Here is a 21,301-nt window from a genome sequence, read left to right on the forward strand (position 1 = left end):
ACACTCATGAGTCTGAGGGCCAGGGCCTTTAGTACCCAATCACATGAAATTCAGGAGTTACAGCAAATGGAACAAAGAGAAAAAAATCTCTGTTGCTGAGACTTCATGAGCAGGGAAGGCAAACAATTAATATTTTCTCCTTCCTGTGTCTCAGGAAAATGTTGCTGTAGGCATTTGGCTTCTGAGAATAACCAAACTTAGAAGACCAAGAAGATGTTGGAGGCCACGGGTTTTTCTCTGATGAAAGCAACTCTGCCAAGGCAGATCAAATCTCAGACTTCTCAGCTAGCAGGGCCAGTGCTACTTTGTCCCTGTACCAGGGTTCTTGTTTTGGTCTCAGCTTTAAAGCAGAGAAGCCCTTTAGATCCACTGCACAACAGGCTACATTGCATTGCAACTAAGTGTGTATGTATACACAGTATAAACTTTAAAAAAAACCCAAAACAAAACAAAACAAAACAAAACCACAAAACTATAAAGTTTATTCATTACCAACTGTTGTAGTTTAGTCTAGGCCTTCCTTGGTGACCAGTTTGTAACCAAGGAAGTACCCAGATTTATCCAGTATTCCCTACAATTTTTACATAAGCCAGGGTATAAAAGGAAAGAAGGAAAGACCTTCACTCTCTTTCCTTCCGGCGGCTTTGGAGGTTCAGGTTTCCCTACTGTTGACTCTGTGTTGGGGAGTGAGGCCTGGTAAGGCCTTGCCGACCTTGGGAGACGGGTTGCCGGCGGTCGTTCCAGCACGACTTTCTGTTGTCCCAAGGAGAGTAGTAAGATATTCTTTTGCTAATTCCTTTGGTTGCTAGATCTTGGGTTAGATCATGTATATTTTATTTTGGTTTTGTTCCTTTTTTCTTCCTTCCCCCTCCCCCTTCCCTTTCCCTTTTCCTTCTGAAATTGTATATATATTTCAATTGTATATAACTGTAACATAAGTGTAAATATATTTATATATATTCCTTTTACTGTCTCTCTCTCGTTTCGGTTCTCTTGGGTTTTTTTTCTTTTCCCTTGGTTCAGGAGGCGGGGGGGAGTTTTTGTGATGAGTTTGGAGACTTGGCAGGGAGCCAGCTTCAAAACATATCACCAACTCACTCCTGCTATTTTGCTTGAAACTTGGTTACAAGGATTTCTGTGTACAGGTTTTCCCATGCCTCCCATCTGTAACTGCACAGGGCTTTCTTTGTCCCTTTAGTGCTCAAGTTGTTTGCACACCTTTGTAAAATGCTTAAACATTGTCACAAAATACTTCTGTGATGTTGTATATCACACTGGCTTAGAGTACTTACATAATAAGCAAGCTGATATTAATTAATCCTAATTAGTGCATTTATAATTTATGGACATCTCAGACCCAGTTGCATTGTTTGCCTAACCTTAAGATGGTTTTCTGATGGCACTTCTTTGATTTTGTACTATCATGAGACAAAAAGGCTTTCATATTTTAAGCACCACTGGGATCATTTGTATCTTATAAGATATAGATATATAGATTTTCTGATTTTTAAACCTTACTTTGGAGGAAGGTGACAGGCATATGAAAATAATGGCATGACAAAGCCTCTTCTATAGATAACAACAGGAATGTGATTAACAGTATTATACCTGCTGCAATTCAACAGCTAAAATGTGGCACCCTGGTTTGTGAGATCCTGGTTTTTCTGTCTGGGATTTCTTGGTTGGAATTAGATGGTCTTTAAAGTCCCTTCCAACCCAAACCATTCTGTGATTCTATGATAAAATGAAGAGTTAAACAGACTGCACCAGACAAGTGGCTAAAATCTTGGTTTTTTCTCAAGCTTAGGAGAGAAATAGAAAAAAAAATGGCAGAGTAATAAATGACTTTTAAAGTAGCAGTATCTTTTCCCTCCCCAAAAGGTGACAGGCATCAAATATGTATATGTTTTTTCAAAATTTATCTTGAGTAAATACCTGAAACTTAAAAAAAAAATCCAAAACATAAATAAAAATACAAACAAAAAACCCAAACAAACAAACCCCCAAAGAATAAGCAAATAACAAAGTGGACGAATTTCCACCTTCAAGAAGCCTGTAGATGGATGGGAGAAGAAGAGGAATAAATACCAGAAAGATATTAAAAGACAGTCCTCTTCACTGCACATAAGCTCAGGTCCAAAGGTAGATGGCAGATACACACATCCGCACACCGTGCAGGGACCCACCACAGTCAGTACTGGACCCTGGGGAGGTAACCTGATACTTATATATTTTGAATGCCTTTCAAATGCAATTATGAATCACACCAAAGACAACAAGACTCCTGCACAAACCAATCCTCTTTTCTCTTGAGTTTCATAGCAACTGCACTGCATTTGAGGCACCATGGATTTCAGCTCTCCGAACCAGTGCTTGGGTGCCAAGGGCATCTTGGTAGATCTGATAAGCCAGATAATTCATGCACAGATTAACAGCAGTTACCATTATGCTCATCCCTTCCTACTAATAATATTTTTGCAGCTGGTTTGGTTTTTTAGATAGAAATTAATAAAGATTTACAGGATACAGACCAGAGTCTCTATTATTAGTATGCAAAAGCAAATTTCATTAATGTCTACTGACAGCATGACTACTTAAGTGATTCAGTCTGGTGTCCTTTAGTCACAGACTCTTGAGGGCTAAGGCTTTCTGTATAGCAGCAGGGACCACTTCCACACTAAACACTGATACTCAGTTAATCCAAATTCTAATTAATTGGTTTTCTTCTACTGTGTGTTCACGTCTACAAGGGATTTTTGCATCAATTTATCACATTAAACAAATCAGCACAAACCAGAGTTAGAACTGTTGTAAATTACTGTATCCTTTTTCACACCAAGTGAATACAGAGCATCAATTTTATTTCTAGTGTGAACCAGTGCATTATCACAGAAACCAGTCTTGATCTAGGGATCTGGAGCAAGGTCCTTGGTAGGTCAGTCTTAAAGGTTACAGGGCTACACTTCACTATATTATGTATTAATAAACCCAGTCCAGCAGAGCTGGAGACATTCCTGTATTACAGAAATTTCCATCACAAAGCAAAATCAGTGGAGTTAAGCTCATTAATAACAGAGCCAAGTGTGTGTTAACAAAGTAGCAAGTAAGCTATAATTAATAAATTATTAGACAAAATATACTGCTGTAAATGTAAATTTGTGCCTCCATCAGCTTACTAACTAGCCACTATTTCAGAGATGTGGATAGATACCTCATTCACTTTTTCTTGAAAACACAGGTGCTTTATAACAGGTGTAATAGATTTGTCAGCCAGGGTTTCTCTGGGCAGAAATTACAGTCTCATCTTTCTGCATTTTGAGTCACAAAAGTGTTACCATAAAGGGTGACAAAGGTAACCTCTAAGTAGATTCTATGTGTCAGCTTTCTCTGACCCCTCTTGTCCACTGCCTATAGATGTATGTACCATCAGCCCCCTTATGTTAGTATACTGGCTTGCATTTTCCATCAAAAGAGTTTCTGGTTTTCTAGAAAAAGGAACTAAATTTCAGTTCCAGTTCATGTCTTAGGTTCCTAAGTATAGTTTCATTTCATCATCATCATCATCATCATCATGGCTATCCGATTGCAAAAGACATATCCGATTGCAAAAGGCACAGCAGAGACTCCTTAGGTGGTATATTCTCCAAGGCACGATTCTTTCTGCGTTGTCTTTTCTCCTCAAGAGTGATCCTGCGTGCGTTCTTAAAGGAAGCAGCAGCGTTATAGATGGTGTGTCTCCAGACCTCCCAATTAGAGGATGGAGTAGACCAGTTATGTTGATCAATATGGCCAAGGCTGAGATGTTGTTTCAGGGAGTCCTTGTATCTTTTCTTCGGGGCTCCTCTCATGCGGCAGCCGGTGGCAAGTTCACTATAAAGCAAGATCTTAGGGAGGCGGTGGTCCTTCATCCTTGAGACGTGTCCTGCCCAGCGCAGTTGTGTTCTCAGCAACGTGGCCTCAATACTTGTAACTGTTGCCTGTTCTAGAACAGATGTATTAGTCACATAATCTGACCAGTGGATGTTTAGGATTGTACGGAGACAGCGTTGACAGAAGCATTCTGGGAGACGCAGGTGGTGGCGGTAGATGACCCATGATTTGGAACCATATAAAAGAGTAGACAGCACAATGGCTCTGTAAACACTGATCTTGGTACTTTTCTTCAAGTGTTTATTACACTATACTCTTTTATGGAGTTTTCCAAAAGCACTATATGCCTTTGCTAACCTGTTGTCTATCTCTCTGTCAATCTTACCATCCGAGGAGATGATGCCTTGAAAACAGCATAGTTTCATTTAGGACTAACACAAATCTACAACATTTCCAAAGCTACTAGCTTACAGCATCATTTTTTTAGGAGACATTAAAGAGGTACACATTTATACTGTAGAGGTGAAAAAGCTGCTGAAAGACTTGGGAGGGTTCCTTCTCCTCCTACATGGGGAGGAAATGAGCATTTAGCAAAAATTTTCAACAGGACCACTTCAGGGTTTCGGTTACTTAGCTGAGCCAGGTTTAAAAGATGAACACATAAGGCTATTTAAAAAAAAAAAACAAATAACAAAACACTCTAGTTTGATCAGAAGAGTTAGAATTAGAATTAAGACGGATAAAAACATCTCTTAAAAGGAGAATTTCACTCAGGTATGAATTGCACTAAGTTCTGTGCATGTAAAGTATTGCCTCAAAACTACTTACCCAACTCATAGTCATTTGTGCATATTATACTTACTAGACTTATTTCCAGACATGACCTGGGCATTGGTTATGGGCCATCCTTACACCATAGGATTCTCTTTTTCCTTCATACTCCCTTTTTTTGTTTATTATTTACACTGGCCCATCCCGAGATACGTGCACAGAAACAGAGTCAATTCTGCACAAGATTTTATGGGTGACAAGGGAATTCTTCTTTGCACAAATGTCTACGCTTGCACAAAATCAGTACTAACCACCACCTAACAGCATTTGCAATGACATGAACAACTGTAATGACTGCTAGGGTACCCTACAGGCTTTCTAGTCATGGCTCAGTTACCCTTTCCCTTCCATATCTGTTTCAGCCTGAGAGAAATTGCCTTATAAGACACTATTGCTGCCAATTGCTTACAGCCATGAAGTCTCATTCCACCACCACTGGCATCTATGACTACACCAGCAACAGAGAGTATGTCCTTCCATCAGGCCAAATGATGAAAAAAAATAATTTCTTTCTAGAAAGCTGAGACAGTTGTGCAGCCAGGAGTTTATTGGCTTCTCTCGCATCTGTCTTCTCCGGGGAGATTTTTTTATATTCGTTGTTTTTGCTTTTGGTCCTGTGATGGCCCCCTTGGCTGCCCTGAGCAGATGTTTTGAGTATGTCGTTGGAAGCAATCAGCAACTATAAAGATCCAGCAAAACAGAAGAACTCAGTGTGAAATGAAGCTGCTGTAAGAAGCCACTGGGATCTGCGACCCTCAGGATGGTTTCAAAGGGGGTGTTATTTTCATGCTACCATTCCGAATTGGTTCTTGAACAGCCTAACAAAGTCCTAATAACAAAGTCCTGCTTCTTGCTCCATTTTGCCCCAGGAGAATTCATTGCAGAGTCCTCAATCAGGGCTTTCGTAAGGAGGAGCCACCAAAATACAGGGGCAGATATCTCATGCCAAAATCAATAGCTCCATCCTGCGGGGTTACTTTGGCTCATGAGTAAGGCTGAAGAAATCCTCTCTCCTTTAATTTCCTTCCTTGAGCTTTGTCATTCTTCAGTTACCAAAGCAAATGTCACTGCTGTGCTGTTTGAAGCAGCTCTGACGAATTCATCTCCCTAATAAATAATGATGATAAAGGGAACAGAAGTGAAAAGCTCACACCAGCTGCTAGGCATCGACTAACCAGAAATGTAGAAAAGAGAGCAGGTCTGACTCTAACTCCCTGTTTAATGGCATGCAGATTGCAAACTGAGCATACATTTCTCATCTGCTGCATAAAATCTCTTGCCATCCTTTTTCTCTATCATCCTCTGAATTGCGATATGAGATGCAGTGTCTTCACTGTTGCTTACCTCCTGCCATTATGAGACATTTCTCTTTTAATCATGTTGAAGAACTAGATGTGTATTTAAGGTATACAGGATACTTTGCTTAGCATTATAGAGGAGAAAACTGTATGAATCCCTTTATGTTCTATCCCTGCAATGTGTTTAGCGTTCCACAGTCAGGTGTAGCGCAAGTTGACATCAGTTTTACTAAGAATAATAAGCCAAAACATAATGTGAATACATAAAAAATGTTGTTGACAGCTTGTTTACAAAATCCAGGACTTTAATGCAGATTTTGTTTTAGCACAAAACCTGTTAACATAATAAGAATACCATCTTAATCAGACAACCTATTATACTCAGCTGTACTTTTTTCTGAGAAGTAAAACTTTCTCAGAGACCCTGAAACTTTGCTTACACACTGCCTCACTGCTGCTAATACCACGGATTTCTGAAGATTTTATGAAGGCTTTTCTGCCAATAAATACGGATGTTCTTCCTACTTCACTGTACAGATGGGTTTATTTTATGAAATGCTTGCCCTTTGGGGACAAGCATTTTGTAACCCTCCAAATTCAGATTTGTGTGTGCAAATGGGACAATTAGATATACGTTTCAGTAGTTCATCACCTTTTCAGGGACAAACTCATTCCCTTTCTCCAAGTGTTGAGGGTCAAAGTAGTAGAACAAAGATAATAACCTTAAATACTCAAACAAAGCCCAGTTCAGGAAAGCAGTGAAGCAAGTGTTTCACCATTCAAGAAGAACACAGATGCCTTTTGAGGAACAAAATATCACTTAAATATTTCATAAATAAAAAATATTTTCCCAAATTAAGGACTTTCTCTAAAGAACATATGCTTAATACATCAGGTTGGGAGGAGCTGTTTCACATGAACCTACGTGAGCTTTGTATGAGGTCCAGTTTATGTGGTATCTTTATTAATCATTAAAACAGAAAATATAAACCATACATTTGAAATCCGAGGAGGATTTCTGCAGGCAATACTACACAAAAAGAATAAATGCAGCTATTTATAATAGAAGTGGTGCGCAGGGCTCTGTTTTATCTATAAAACACAAAGGAACAAATCTAAGCTTTGTTGTATAACATTTATTTGGGTGTTCTTCCTCTCCTGAGTGCTTACCTTGCAAACTCTTTCAATCTATGTATGCAACAAGTAAAGGCATTGTGTATGTATATCCATCTCATGAACAGAAAAAACAGTTGATGGGTTAATTCTAAATTTTCTTCCTGTGCAGAGATACCAAGTTTGACAATTTTTTTACAAAGGCAATAAAAAAAATACATGCATAATATGGCCCACAGAAAATTAATGTAAAATTTAATTATCTTAGGGGAAATTTACTGTAAAGGTTTAAAAAGCTCTATTAACAAATGCTAAATCTAAAATACAAATATTTACAAATTTAAATACTTAAAATTCTCCTGTTTGTTTGTATGCAGAATATATAACAGATAATCTCTGGATTTTATTGCCATCTAAACTTGTTTACAGCAATTAAAATGCAAAAAATATGTCAATATTCTGGAAATACAGAATATTTATATTAATTTGGAGTATTTATCTTGAAACAAATTTCCAAATCTAACCTACATTGGAGAAAATCTGACCACCTACTTATTTTTCCAGTCACAACAAGTATTTTATTGCACATGGGAACAGAAAAGAATTTGCAAAGACTGTAGAATCAAAAAATACCAAATTAAAAGTTTTACATTCAAGTGGAAGGCAGCTTCTTTACTCATCTACTTCATCACACAGTTTTCACTTTCATGATTCTATATTTTTTTCTTAGAAAAATGCAGCCATCTTTAGTTAACAAATGCTACAAATATTTTTTGGCATGTTGCTTTACATCAATAATGATGTAGCCACACATTATACATTGAATGTCATTCAAGTTTTTTTCTTAAATCAGAATTGGTGTGGGAGACAAACACAAATGAGTTAGGGTTTCGTTTGGCAAACAGAGTGTGAAAGAATAAGGGATAAGTTTTAAAGCAAGAGATGTCTATGAAGGGAAAAGGTCTGGTAGACAATAAATTTGAAAGGAAAAAGGGAGATGGAAGGAAGCAGGAAAGAAACAAAAATCTGTTAACTCTCCACTTACTGTGCCTCTTGTAGCACTCTGTAGCAACCTTCCTCCTATTATCTTGTACAGTTAGGCAGCTCATACACCATGGACAAAACAGTAAGTGTTGATTTTCTTAAAAATAGCAGCAAGTCTTTTACTCCAGCCAGGATAATAGTAATGATGGCCAAGACCACATCTTGAGAGGGCTTTTTTCCCATTACTGATTCATTAGGCAAAGCACTAATTGAAACTACTCCTAATAAATCACTGCTGCCTATCAAAGTTGCAACAGCAACCTGTAAAGAGAAAATAACAGCATGTGGTCAACTTTAAACGTAGTGCAAAACCATTTTTGTTTTTTATTATTTTGACTGCCACTAGGATATTGCTAATCCTGTAATATTTTCCCTAATGAGAAATGTGTGAAGAAAGGTTTCTTCTGGCATCCTCTCCCTTTAGAGTATCTATGGGGGAAGATTTTAATCCTCTTCTCAATAAATCGCTAACACTTACTCATTTTCAGTTGTCCTTCATAAATCACTCAAATCTTCATATGCTACTTCATCTGAACTGGTTAGCACTTATTCTGAGTTGCTAGGATTTCCTATCATAAATTCACATCAGAAATATTAATTTAATGCTTCAGCTATTTCATTTTTTTTAACTTGGTTCCAAATAATTTTCTTAGCTTCCCATTGCAACAAACACAGAGGCTCATTCTTAGCATATTTATTTTCTGTCTATTTCAGGTGCCACTGCTTTTCTGCTGTTCAGAAGCTATGAATTCTTTAATGGTGGTTAATGTAGGGAGTAACCATCTGATAACTGTTATGCTGATGTTGCCGCATTTTTTGTTAGTATCTTTAAAACATTAGATGGTGTTTGCATATAACTGCATATTCTGCTATGAGATTAACAGTATTTATTTCTTTCACAAAGTCCAAAGCATCTATTTAGAAAAAGAACTTGAGACAGTTGGATACATTCAGGAAAAAAATATGTAAACAAATCCCTTGACTATAGAAAGATACAAAGAAAACCAGCAACACAGCAGGAAATACAAGCCTTTTATTTCTGAACTTGTTCACACATACTAAATACAAAATCACTCTGAGTCACTGGAGGAAGTCTGCAGTGCAAGTTGTCTGAAGACAATTTTTGCAAATACTTTAGCTTTTTGGGTGGTCAAGAAATTTTCATTTCTAACTATACATTTTAATCTTGGTTTCTTGGAAAAAAAGGCACTTTATTTCAATTTTTATTATGAAAACCAGAATTACTTTCTAGGACTAGACTTCGTGCATACAAAGACTTAATAACAGAAGCCTTAATATGGCCTAAAATAGGCTCTTATGAGTAGCTGTGGAACAATCCATTAAATTAGGTAAGTTTACTTTTATAGGAAGCTGGCTTATTCCTCGAAGAATATTTATATCTTTTTCAAGACGGTTGACTGTTTCTAAATCCCACATTTTACTTCAAATATTCTAACAAAAATGGAAATATTTTTCCAATCATACCTTAGTAACATCTCCTGGCAGGGATCATTGTGCCACACAGGAAAACATTTCCAGTTTTTAAACTCATTTTGATTTGATCTGTAGTTACTATAGAGATTAAATATATCCAGTCCAACAGCTCTTAAAAATATTAAACTACCACAGAATAAGGGGTATGACCCTCCATGACAATCTAGAGGGAATCAGGCTAGCTCTGCAATAGTCAACATATTTTTAAATGGTCTCGATTTTTAAGTAAAATGTTAAATGTGGAAGTCTAGGGGTTATTCAGAAGACACCAGTTAATAGCAAAGAATTACATAAAACGCTTTCAAGAGCAAGTGACTGGGAAAAATTGGTCTATGACATTCACTGTGAACCATTGTAAAGTCATGTAGATACAGAAGTAAAATTGACCTTTGTACATACTAAACAATGTGAGTTAATAATTATAATTCAGGAAATGCTGCTCGTTATTGTAAGATGTTCTTCTATAAAAATATATTCCTCAGCTTGTCAATAACAACCCAAGAACTGATATTAATAATTATTAAGAATAAAATGGACAGTGAGAAGAAATCACAGAATCACAGAATATGCTGAGTTGGAAGGGACTCACGAGGATCATCGGGTCCAAATCCTGGCCCTCCACAGGACCCCAAGAGTCACACTGCATGTTCAAGAGTATCATCCAAACACTTCTTGAATTCTATCAGACTTGGTGATGTGACTACTTCCCTGGAGCGCCTGTTTCAGTGCCCACCCACACTCTGGGTGAAAAACCTGTTTCCAACATCTGACCTAAATCTCCCCTGACACAACTTCAGGCCATTCCCTTGTGTCCTGTCACTGATCACTGCAGAGAAGAGATCAGTGCCTGCCCCTCCTCTTTTCCTCACAAGAAAGTTGAAAACCGCAATGAGATCTCCCCTCAGTCTCTCTTCTCCAGGCTGAACAGACCAAGTGACCTCAGACGCTCCTCATACGGCTTCCCCTCAAAGCCATTTACCATCATTGTTGCCCTCCTTTGGACACTCTCTAATAGATTAATATCTTTCTTATATTCTGGTGCCCAAACTGCACACAATATTCAAGGTGAGGCCGCCCCAGTGCAGAGTGGAGCAGGACAATACCCTCCCTTGACTGTCTGGTGATGCTTTGCCTGATGCCCCCCAGGACATAGTTGGCCCTCCTGGTTGCCAGGGCATTGCTGACTCAGATTCAACTTGCCATCGACCAGGACCCCCAGGTCCCTTTCCATGGCACTGCTTTCCAGTATGTCTTTCCCCAGTCTACATCCAGGGTTACCCCATCCCAGGTGCAGAATCCAGCACTTTCCCTTGTTGAACTTCATATGGTTGGTGATTGCCCAGCCCTCTAATTTGTTGAGGTGTCTCTGCAGGGCCTCTCTGCCTCCAAGGGAGTCAACAACTCCTCCCAGTTTTGTGTCACCTGCAAACTTCCTTAGTATCCCTTTCAGTCCTGCGTCCAAGCCAATTATGAAGATGTTGAAGAGCACAGGGCCCAAGATGGAGCTCTGTGGAACCCCACTAGTGACAAGTTGCCAGTCTGATGTTACCCCATTCACTATTACCCCCTGTGTTCCACCCATGAGCCAATTGCTCACCCACCACATGATGTGTTTACCCAGCTGCGTGCTGGACATTTTGTCTAGCAGGATACTGCGAGAAGCAGCATTGAAAGCTTTATTGAAATCCAAAAAGATTACGTCAACTGGCTTCCCTTGATCAACTAGGTGGGTTACCTTGTCATAAAAGGAAATCAGGTTGGATAAGCAGGAATTTTCTCTCATGAAGCTGTGCTCGCTGTGACCAATTACTGTGTTGCCTTTCAGGTGTTTTCCAACACTTCCCAGAATAATCTTCTCTATATCTTTATCAGGCACTGAAGTGAGACCAACAGGCCTGTAGTTTCCAGGGTCCTCCTTCTTGCCCTGCTTGAAAATCGAGACATTTGCCAGCTTCCAGTCAGCTGGGACCTTTCTAGATTGCCAAGAGCACTCAAAAACCATTGAGAGAGGTCTTTCAATGATTCAGCCAGCTCTTTGAGGATTCTGGGATGAATCCCATCAGGCCCTATAGATTTGTGGGGATCCAACTGGAGTAGCAGATCCAGCACCATTTCAGGGTCGACTCGAGTTGATCATTCTCACAGTCATGGTCCTCCAGCTCAGGGCACTGAGACCCTCTTGGTCCATCATCTGTGTTGAAGACAGAAGCAAAGAAAGCATTAAACACCTCCGCCTTGTCTCTGTCCCTGTTTGTGTGAGGTGACCATCCTCATCCTGTAACGGGCCATTGATATTGCTATACAGTCTATTGCCCTTAATGTATTTGAAAAAACTCTTTTTATCATTCCCCACATTTCTGACCAGCTTCAACTCCAGCTGCGCTTTGGCCACAAGAATTTTCTCCCTACACCAGCAAGCAGAAACTCTGAATTCTTCCCATGTCACTTGACCTTGCTTGCACCGGGCATACACCTTCCTTTTTTGGCCTTATTTCCAAGAGAAAATCCCTGTTCAGCCAAGCTGACCTTCTGCCTCACCTGCTTGACTTCTGACATTTGGGAATTTCCTGCTCCTGTGCCCTTAGGAGGTGATATTTAAAAAGGGACCAGCACTGATGGACCCCAGCACCTGCAAACATTTTCCCAAGGGACCTTAATTACTAATTTCCTGAGCAGTCTGAAGTCTGCTCTCCTCATGTCCAGAGTTGAGGTTTTGCTGGCACTTTTCCTTCTGTTAACAGAGATTTTAAACTCAATCCCTTGGTGGTCTCTGTGGCCAAGACAGCCCTCAATCTCCATTTCATTCACGAGATCCACTCTGTTGAGAAGCAGCAGACCAAGGAGAGCATCTGTCCAAGTCAGCTCCCTTAGGACCTGTTCCATAAAGTTGTCATCCAGATTTTTTAGGAATCCTCTGACCCAGGTTCTACAAGTTTTGTGATGCTCCCAATTAATTTCTGGCAAGTTGAAATCCCCCATAAGGACAAAGGTAGTTTACTTGGAAGTGTCCCTTAGTTCCAAAAAGGATAATTCATTGGCATCATTGTCCTGGCTGGGAGGCCTATAGCAGACTTACATAGTGACATCAGTATTTGTTTGCCCCTTGATTCTTACCCAGAGGCTCTCAACTGTGCCATTGTCAGCTGTGAGCTCCATACATTCTAACCCTTCTATTACATACAGTGTCATCCTTCCATCACTTCTGCCCTGCCTGTCCCTCCTGAAGACCAAGAGGACACTCTAGTCGCAGGTCTCATCCCACCAGGTTTCACTTATGCCGATTATGTCAAATCTCTGGAACTGTGCCAAACTTTGAGCTCCTCTTGTTTGTTCTTCATGTTATATGTATTGGTGTAGAAACGTTTCAAGTGCAGCACATTGTAGCCAATACCTCATGAAGACAATTGAGGGATCCTATTAGTGCCCATTTCTTCAAGTTTTGGTACACTTTCCCATCACTCATCACTGGTGAACCTGGTTTTGTCTCTTTCCCCCTTCCAAGCTAGTTTAAAGATCTATCAGTGCCCCAATAGCTCCTGTGCTAGAACTGTTTTTCCCCTCTGACATAGGTGCATCTTGCTAGGTGTCAGTAGACCAGGTGTTGAGTAGATCACCAGGCTGCTGTGTAAATCCATGGTGTATTTTTGTCTTGGCTAGTGTTTATACTTCTCATATCTTCAATTCAAAAAGGCCATAGTGAAACTTCAGAAGGTGGAAAAAGGGATAAGCAAAGATATGGGAGTATTTCCCTATAACGACTGAGTAAATAGACCGTGATGTCTAGACTAAAAATATATCTATAAAATCATGATTTAGAAAAAAGGATGCCTATGCATTACCCCTTCCTAACCAAAAGATTTGGTAAAGGTGTTGGAGGAGAGGTGTCATAAAAATAAATTAGCAAAAGACAAGTTCAAAACAAACATCTGGAGTATTCAGTGTACAGTTTATTTGTGAAACTTCTTATGACAGATGTTGAATGTACACAGGTTCAGTGAAGAGCTGGATAAGTTTGTAGAAGGACAGTCCATCAGGTGCAGTGTAACAAAGCTGCTGTCTCTCATTCAAAAATCTTTGGGTCACAGAGAACATAATTTTATGTTTGCTCTACTCCTTTTCAGAGTCAGCTGCTAAGCCCCATTGTCAGGGACAGATGTTAGGCTGGGCAGACCCTCGGCCACTTTCAATGCTGTTCCTGCTAGATAGCTCAGTATTTGGTGAAGTTCTAATATACCCTCGATTCTTTTCCCTGTTTTCAGTAATTGCCCAGCTTATCTACTGGAGATGGTTTATTTTACTGGGCAGTGCTTACATTGCCTGGTAGTGCTATAATTCATGTATTGCTGTCTTACTGCATTTTATACCATTCAGAAAGGTTAAATGAATCTCACAGTAGTCATACATTTATATTTACTACATGGCTTAAAACAAATATTATCAAATACCCCAATGGGATGTCAATGAAAATAAGAATACAATCCTTTGAGATCATCCACAAACATACTAAAGATAGTGTATTTCTACATTATTTATTACTTAACTAATACTTTGTTAAGCCTTTTAGAGAGAATTTCACTGGAAAAATAAATTTCACTGATGCCTCAGAGCTTTATGGATTTTTTTAACTTTTGTGGCTTTTAGAAGTTGTTTAGTGAATGTAGATTTTAATGTAGCTGTATTATATCCCTTACCGTGTAGTAAAATGTTTACACATACCCAACCCTATTAACCCATTCCATATCAATCCCTCTAAATTCTGTTAGCATGTTTAGTCTTCTTTTCAATGTAGAATTGTAGAAAAGACTGGACCAGAAGATATCACACAGACACAGCAACCTTCAAGCCCAGAACTTTGGAGAAGCTCCAAGGACTGTGCGTGCTATGAAGAACATGAAGAAGAAGGGGTGTGTCGGGGGGCAGACCTGGGATTGGATGGACCTTATTATAAAATAATAGAACCACTGTCTGGGGAGGCATGGGCACATTGTGTATTCCCCTGGCCTGAGGCTTCATTAACAGACCTACTCTCTTTATCTTATCTTATACACTAAATTGGCCTGGAGTTTTTTTCTCCACACTATCTTAAGGCAACAGTACCCACTCTTCAGATTCAATCCATTTTTATGGAATCCTGCATGCTAGTTTTTTCAAGGATGTAGCCACTGTAACTTGGCCCTTCGGATGCGCAGATTATGTTGATAACTATAATGGAAGGCAATGAAAACTGTACTTCATTACCTTGAAATTATCTGAGGCATCTGGGTAATTTTCCCTACACTCCCATAAAGCTCTGTGTAAACAGAGAATTTTATCTTCTTTTTACAATTTGTTTTGTCACATAAACTCTTAATGAGCTCTTCTTGGCTGTGTAAAAGAAGCAAAAATGTTGTTTAAGGAAGGGAAGTCATTTTAAATGAAGAAAATTCTCAGAAAAACAGTATGTCATTAAAAAAAGTCCTAGAAGCAGGATAAACCTAAGTTTTGTTGCCTAAAATGATGATCAATATGATTTTGTACTCCCTGTGCACTACCTGTCTTCTTTTGACAGAACAAGTAACACAACAGAAAAAAAATCCCATTTGAGTCCTGTTGATGTATCCCTTCTAAAGCCAGTGAGATCTCTCTTTCACCAAGTGTTCCAAAGTATTTGCTGAGTGAGTGAAAATCAACTGCTGCATTTTTGCCTTCTTCCTTCCTGCAAACTGTAAATACAGACATGCATTTTCATGTCAGCTAATACGATCTCATTATTAGCATGAGTTTGCTTAGGATTGGCAGGAGGGTTTGTTTCATTTTCCTATCCTTCATAAAGCACAATAAGAAATAATTAGCACATAGTATTGTGTGACCATAGTCTCATTTTTATACTCCTACATGCCAACACTGTTTTAATAAAATAGGAAAGAAAAGAAAAGAAAACCTTAAATCATTGTGTTTTACCTGAAGCTGATTTTGCATTCTCTAGGACTTAATACAACAGTTTTTGCGCAACCAGTGACTGCATCAGGATTACTCCAATATGAGAAATGTTGAGGGCTATAAAATACCGTGTGACTATTTTTAACCAGAGATCAATGTTATGCTGATTAAAATAAATGTTCTTTAATTGAAACAGAATTCCAGTTATTACACAGTAAACTGCTCTTGACATTGAGATTGAGACAGGCCAAATTCAATTTCAAATTTTCTGAGGAGTGTCTTTTAGGCTCATCTGTTTATTTTTTGTTTTGTATTAGTTTTATCCAGGCTTTTTGCAGGGCTTTGGTGGGGTTTTCTGGGTTGTTTTTGTGTTGGTGGTTTTTTGGGGTTTTGAGGGGGTTTTTTTTGTTTTTTATATATATATAAAAGGAAGTGGAGGTTATGTTCATTCTGGGACAAGATCTTGTGTTCTAACAGGTGGTCACTGTTAGAGCAACCTCATTTCTCAACAGTGTCGCAAAACTCAGCCTCATCATAGGAGAATTCACTGATCCAGAGGGCTGAACATGGATTGTGATGGAAATGTTGGTGAGAGGTTTTAGATCAATGGAGAAACCTCTTCCTCTCTGGTTCCACACATGTTCTCCACTGTCACTGAATCTACTAGGAGGGGTAGCAGCAACCCTTACTTTGAGTGGGTGCTGTGCCTCATTTCCCTTAGCCTCTTAATATCAAATTTCAGACTTTAAAAAGAAATGATGGTGAGGAATACAACCTGCATATGAATAAAATGGGGTGTACAATTAATCTCACACCCTTTTGTGGGAGATACTGCTTCTTTCTCACTCACCTGGTTTGTCTCAAGGACTAAGCAGAAGGCTCCCTGTAATTCAGCCTAGTCAACTTGGGTTGCACTCAACAGGTTGTCAGTTTTTCTGACTCAAGACAGATCCACCAGTAATTCAGACCAAACCCACCAAGGTTTTGGAAGATGGGAATTTAGCCCTTAAATGCCTCACAGGACTTAATATTCCTAATGAGAATTTTGACCCGTTCTGACAGCCAATTATATAATATGTGGTTTAACACACTATGATCAGAGATAAGGAAATCAAAGCAAAAGTATGATCTCATTCTTCCATATATTAAAATATTTAGAGTACTCCTTCATGAAAGTGAATTAATAATTAAATGGAAGACGCCCAATGCTTTATCACAATTTATGTCCATCTTTTTGTAAGAAGAGGGGCATTAGTTTATTTTAAAGAAAAAAAAGGTAGCCTAACACTGTTTAGGAGCTTTAAGATGAGAAACAAAACCTCCACAGAATGCAGTCCCAGTTCCAAAATAATAATTCCTTCCACAGCACATTTTTAAGACATGTTTATTTTTAAATGTAGATAATGATACATCTTTCATAGTGTACAGACTTCCTGCTTAACTGTCAATTATTACAACTGGAATATTAGTTACTTTCATACAAATAGCTAAATATATTGACAAAGAAAAATGAAGTCCTAAAAAGAAATTACTGAACATCTGCTATTGTGAATGAGTTTATCATCTGTGACTATACTCAGACTGTGTCAATACAAACTTTCAAGCACAGCATACTCCCTGGAGATGGTTCCTTTTTATCTGCACAATAACTGCATTCATAATTAAATATATGCATTCCTTCAATTTTGATTGTCTAGCTCTGCAAATTGTTCATAAAACAAAAGGTTAAGAATGACCAAATCTGATGTTTATGCTGACAATCAATTTGATTAATACCATATGCTGGGGTTTTACACATCTGTTTGCTTTTATATGTGTTCTTCGCATTCTGATGTAAACTAAATGAAAGAGAAAGCTTATCTGAGTCTTGAAAGTATAAATTACTATGAGTTCCAACCTACTACAACGTGAGCAACAAGAAGATAGCACATCCCAATGGTACAGGACACAATCATCATGGGGAAACCTAACCTGAAAGAACAAGAAAATAAAGATTAACAAGGATACAATAGTTTGCTCTCCAACCAATTTACAAAAAGGAAATTTAACTTATCCTACTCATTCCAAGTGACAAATATGCTTACAGCAATGCCAAAAGCATAGATGTACTGAGCATATGACAGTCTAATATTCAAGATTATATTTCTATTTCCAGCCTATTTTAGAGATACAAGGTCAAAATTCACATAATTTCATTGTTTTCAGGACATCTCCTCCAATGTACACTGTATCAGAATCTGGTGTGCCTTGTTGTTTTATTGTTGTGTGTTTTTTCCTCACACTCAACGTGCAACATACCAGCAAAATAATGATTCTTACAAATTATGCAGCATTAGAATAGATTTTCAAGGGTGTATCACTTCAGATTAGTTGTGTAATGCTGGTATGGCACTTTGTAACTTAATATGGATGAAGCTCTTTAAATGGTTTCCCTGTTGATCTGTAGTCAGCTATCATTCCTCTTACATACGTACCTCTCAAGAAGTCTAACAGACTTGAGTACTAACAGACTGTTGGAAATCAACCCCAGGCACCTGTAAAAATGTTAAAACTCTGCTATTCTATTAAAACAACGATTTCTTTTTTCCCCACAGAATAAGATGGAGTTGGCCAAGTCCTGCTGTGCTACATTTGTAGGTCTTTCAGATGTGTGAAAAGAAAGAAGTTTTCTGAAACTCAAAAGCATTATTGTATGATACTTGGGATCTGTGAAGAACCACTGCTGTGATCACACTCATTTTTTTATACTACTAAAATCACAAAGAGAACTGAGATGAGAAATGGTCATGCCACTAATGACCCTCCTTATATACTTTCTTTTGCCAAGTTCAGACGAGTTTCCATAAAACTCAGCAAAGCATGGCAGTGGTCTCTGAAGTACAGCATTTCATTTATTCTTTTCCTTAAACTAAGACCAACTTACTCCATGTGGCTGTATTAACTGTGCCTTTTTGCCTTACTTATTAGGAGACCTTAGGAAGGTTCCTCAAGCCTATTCTCCTCTAACAAAGCACTAACAAAGATGCCCATTTCGTAGAGGACAGGAGGACACCATTCTCTGAGCTTGGTTGAATGAATAGCTCCTTCCTTTAGGAATCTACAGCTAGAAGTGACCATTTGGGGCATTAAGTCTGGCCCCCACTTCCTCAGACTATGAAACCACCTGCATAACATGAAAATTAAACTTCTCAATCTGTCATTGATGTCTGCTTTCTACCTGCAGCTGCAACATTACTCTAAACCTTGAGATCCTCACGAGACAGTTTCCTTCATTGGTGTTTTTCTGAAAAGCTGACTGGCAGAAGCATAGATGAGACCAGCAGATCGGAAGTGTTATCACCTTTAGCAGTCATTGGTTAGAGTTACTAACAAGGGAATTTTACCAGGGGTGAATGTCACTGCTAACACAAAAATAATCAGCTCTACTATAAAGTTTGCAGAATAACTAATTTAAATTAATTTAAAAAATACATTGAAATTATTTAGGAAAGAACAAGTTTGTCCATAGTAGCCACTCTTCACGGCTACTCTTGGCCCGGTATCAAAGTGAGCCAATCTCACATACCAGTAGAAATACATGGAAACCAAGAACAAAAGGAAATCCTTGCAAAATAGGAAATATACAAAGAGAAAACTGATAGGGCTGACAGATCATCTCATTTCTGTCTCCTTGACATTCATTGGAAGAAGCCGGACTGTCTCCATGTGTCCAAAAAGTGTTCCTGTGTCCATCACCCAAAATTGCCTGCAAGATCTGCCCAGAAGGACAGCTCCCACCATGCCTGGCTCCAGAGGTTTTCTCCTTCCTCTCTCTTGGGTTTTGGACCTGGTATGCTGGCCTCTTCCACAATTTTGGTATCGGACATCATTATTGCTGTTCTGGCTCCAAAGACATTAATGTTAAGCTGCTATTTGAACTTGGGAAAAGAGAAGCAAGAGTAGAGAGGAGGGCCAGCCGTATCCAACAGGTGAATGGTGAAAGGAGAGAAAGATTATTAGAAAGGGTCACAGAATTGTCACAACTTTCAAATATTTCCTACAAAGTTTGAAATGTGTTTGGAGAATTTATTTTTCTTCTTTTTGTTCATATGAACATGCACAATACTGCAGAGAAGTGTTATTTTTTTTTCCAGTCTGACTGGTCAGATCCTTGCTTTTGAACGACTGGTTTCTTGAAAGAGCTGAATCACTATTCAGTCACTAAACTATGATAGAGCTGATAATACCATAAAACAGCTGAGCTGAAGCATCTCCTGAAGTTATTTTAATTTTAAAAAATGGCAAAAATTAAATAAGTTAATTTGCTGGCTAGCAAACTACTTCTCAGACCCTTTGTTTTTTTTCTCTCAGCAAATCTGATCTGTAGCATTTCCTAATCTCACTTAGACAAATGTGTCCTAATAGGACAAAAAAAGTAAAACCAACAACAGAAAACATAAATCTATTGACCTCACAGTTAGCAAACAATGAGCTGGCACTGGGAGGAGCGGAGACAGAGCAGATCTTAATCTATATTAATGCAACCTAACAAATCTCCCTGGAAAATGCACAGTAGTTCAGCAGCAAATGGCAATATGTCTTTGTGAAGACTGGCAAGGGGAGGGAAGAACCCAGAAAGATTGAAAGTCTAATTGACCACTGAAAACAAAACTCTCTCAAGCTTGGAGGAACTGCATGAAAGAGAATGGATTAATTATACAGGGCCACAAACAGGAACTATGATCATACCCCCACCATCACAGTGCCAGTCAGATGTGTAGCTGGAGCCAGAAACAGTCAGTCTATGGAGGAACCTCATTTCACTTAGTGTGGATGTTTGCACAGGGCACAACTGCGAAACTGTTATTCTCATTGCATGGACAATTACCTCTCAACTTGAGGTCTGAATTTCGGGCATGCTGGCCTGAGCACTAATGTAATTGGATCAAATTCAATGTGGAATTTGTGTACCAGAGAGAGAGGAGATAAACTCAGTCAGTAAGTATTAGTTACTCCAGAGTTAATCAATTACTTGAGTTGGTTCAGTGCCCTGTTACGCTATTTACACTAACCATTGCTCTCCCCCAGGGAACATAAAATTCCTGTCCCAGGCCACATACAACACAAGGTATAGCTGCAAATGTTTTCTTTAGTTAAATATTAAGTCTAAGAATTCATTTTAAACAATGAAAAATTACTTCCAGGAACTCTAATTTCCAGCATACTTCTTGGAGTCAAAAAGTACCATGTCATTCAGTTGCTCCTGTCCAGCAGAAAGGATCAGTAGAGTTTAGAAGTCATAAAAACCTTTCTTGTACTAAAACTTCAGATTCATAAGAAACAGTAAGGATATCTGTCATAAAAATACATTTTTGTCCTGCACTGGGCAGGCTTTCCTTGCCTCTCCCTCTCTGCAGACAGGGATATACACATAGCTGGCATGGTTTGAAAGGTACATCCTGACTCTCCACAGCCAGCTGAGGGAGTTTTTACCACTGCAGAGAGGAAGCAAGGTCAGATACAAGGAGGGGAAGGATGGCCGGATCTAGCATTCACCCCACTTTTCCCCTCCACCTCTTCATGATAGAAGCATACATGTAAAACTGCTATCTAAATGAAATCGACCAGCTTAAATATGCACAAAAAAACAGATATTAGCTCTGTGTGAGATAGAGTATTTCTAGTGAGAGCCCCAGGCATTTGTCTTGGACAAAGTTTTACTTATTAATAACTTCAACAAACCAGTAACAAAG

General features: G+C 38.8%; 1 protein-coding gene across 2 annotated transcripts in view; it reads right to left on the reverse strand.

Moving 5' to 3' along the window:
- Window positions 1-16,957: 16,957 nt before the first annotated feature.
- Window positions 16,958-21,301, reverse strand: part of OCA2 (OCA2 melanosomal transmembrane protein) — a 173,474-nt gene continuing 169,130 nt past the window's right edge. For both annotated transcript variants that reach the window (XM_027646668.1, XM_027646676.1), the window contains one exon: window positions 16,958-17,540. In XM_027646668.1, coding sequence (XP_027502469.1) covers window positions 17,453-17,540 — 88 coding nt within the window. In that variant the 3' untranslated portion in view covers window positions 16,958-17,452. The remainder of the gene's footprint in view (window positions 17,541-21,301) is intronic.

The sequence above is a fragment of the Corapipo altera genome, unplaced genomic scaffold (genome assembly GCF_003945725.1).
Source record: "Corapipo altera isolate COAL_440 unplaced genomic scaffold, ASM394572v1 0, whole genome shotgun sequence".
NCBI classification, from domain to species: Eukaryota; Metazoa; Chordata; class Aves; order Passeriformes; family Pipridae; genus Corapipo; species Corapipo altera.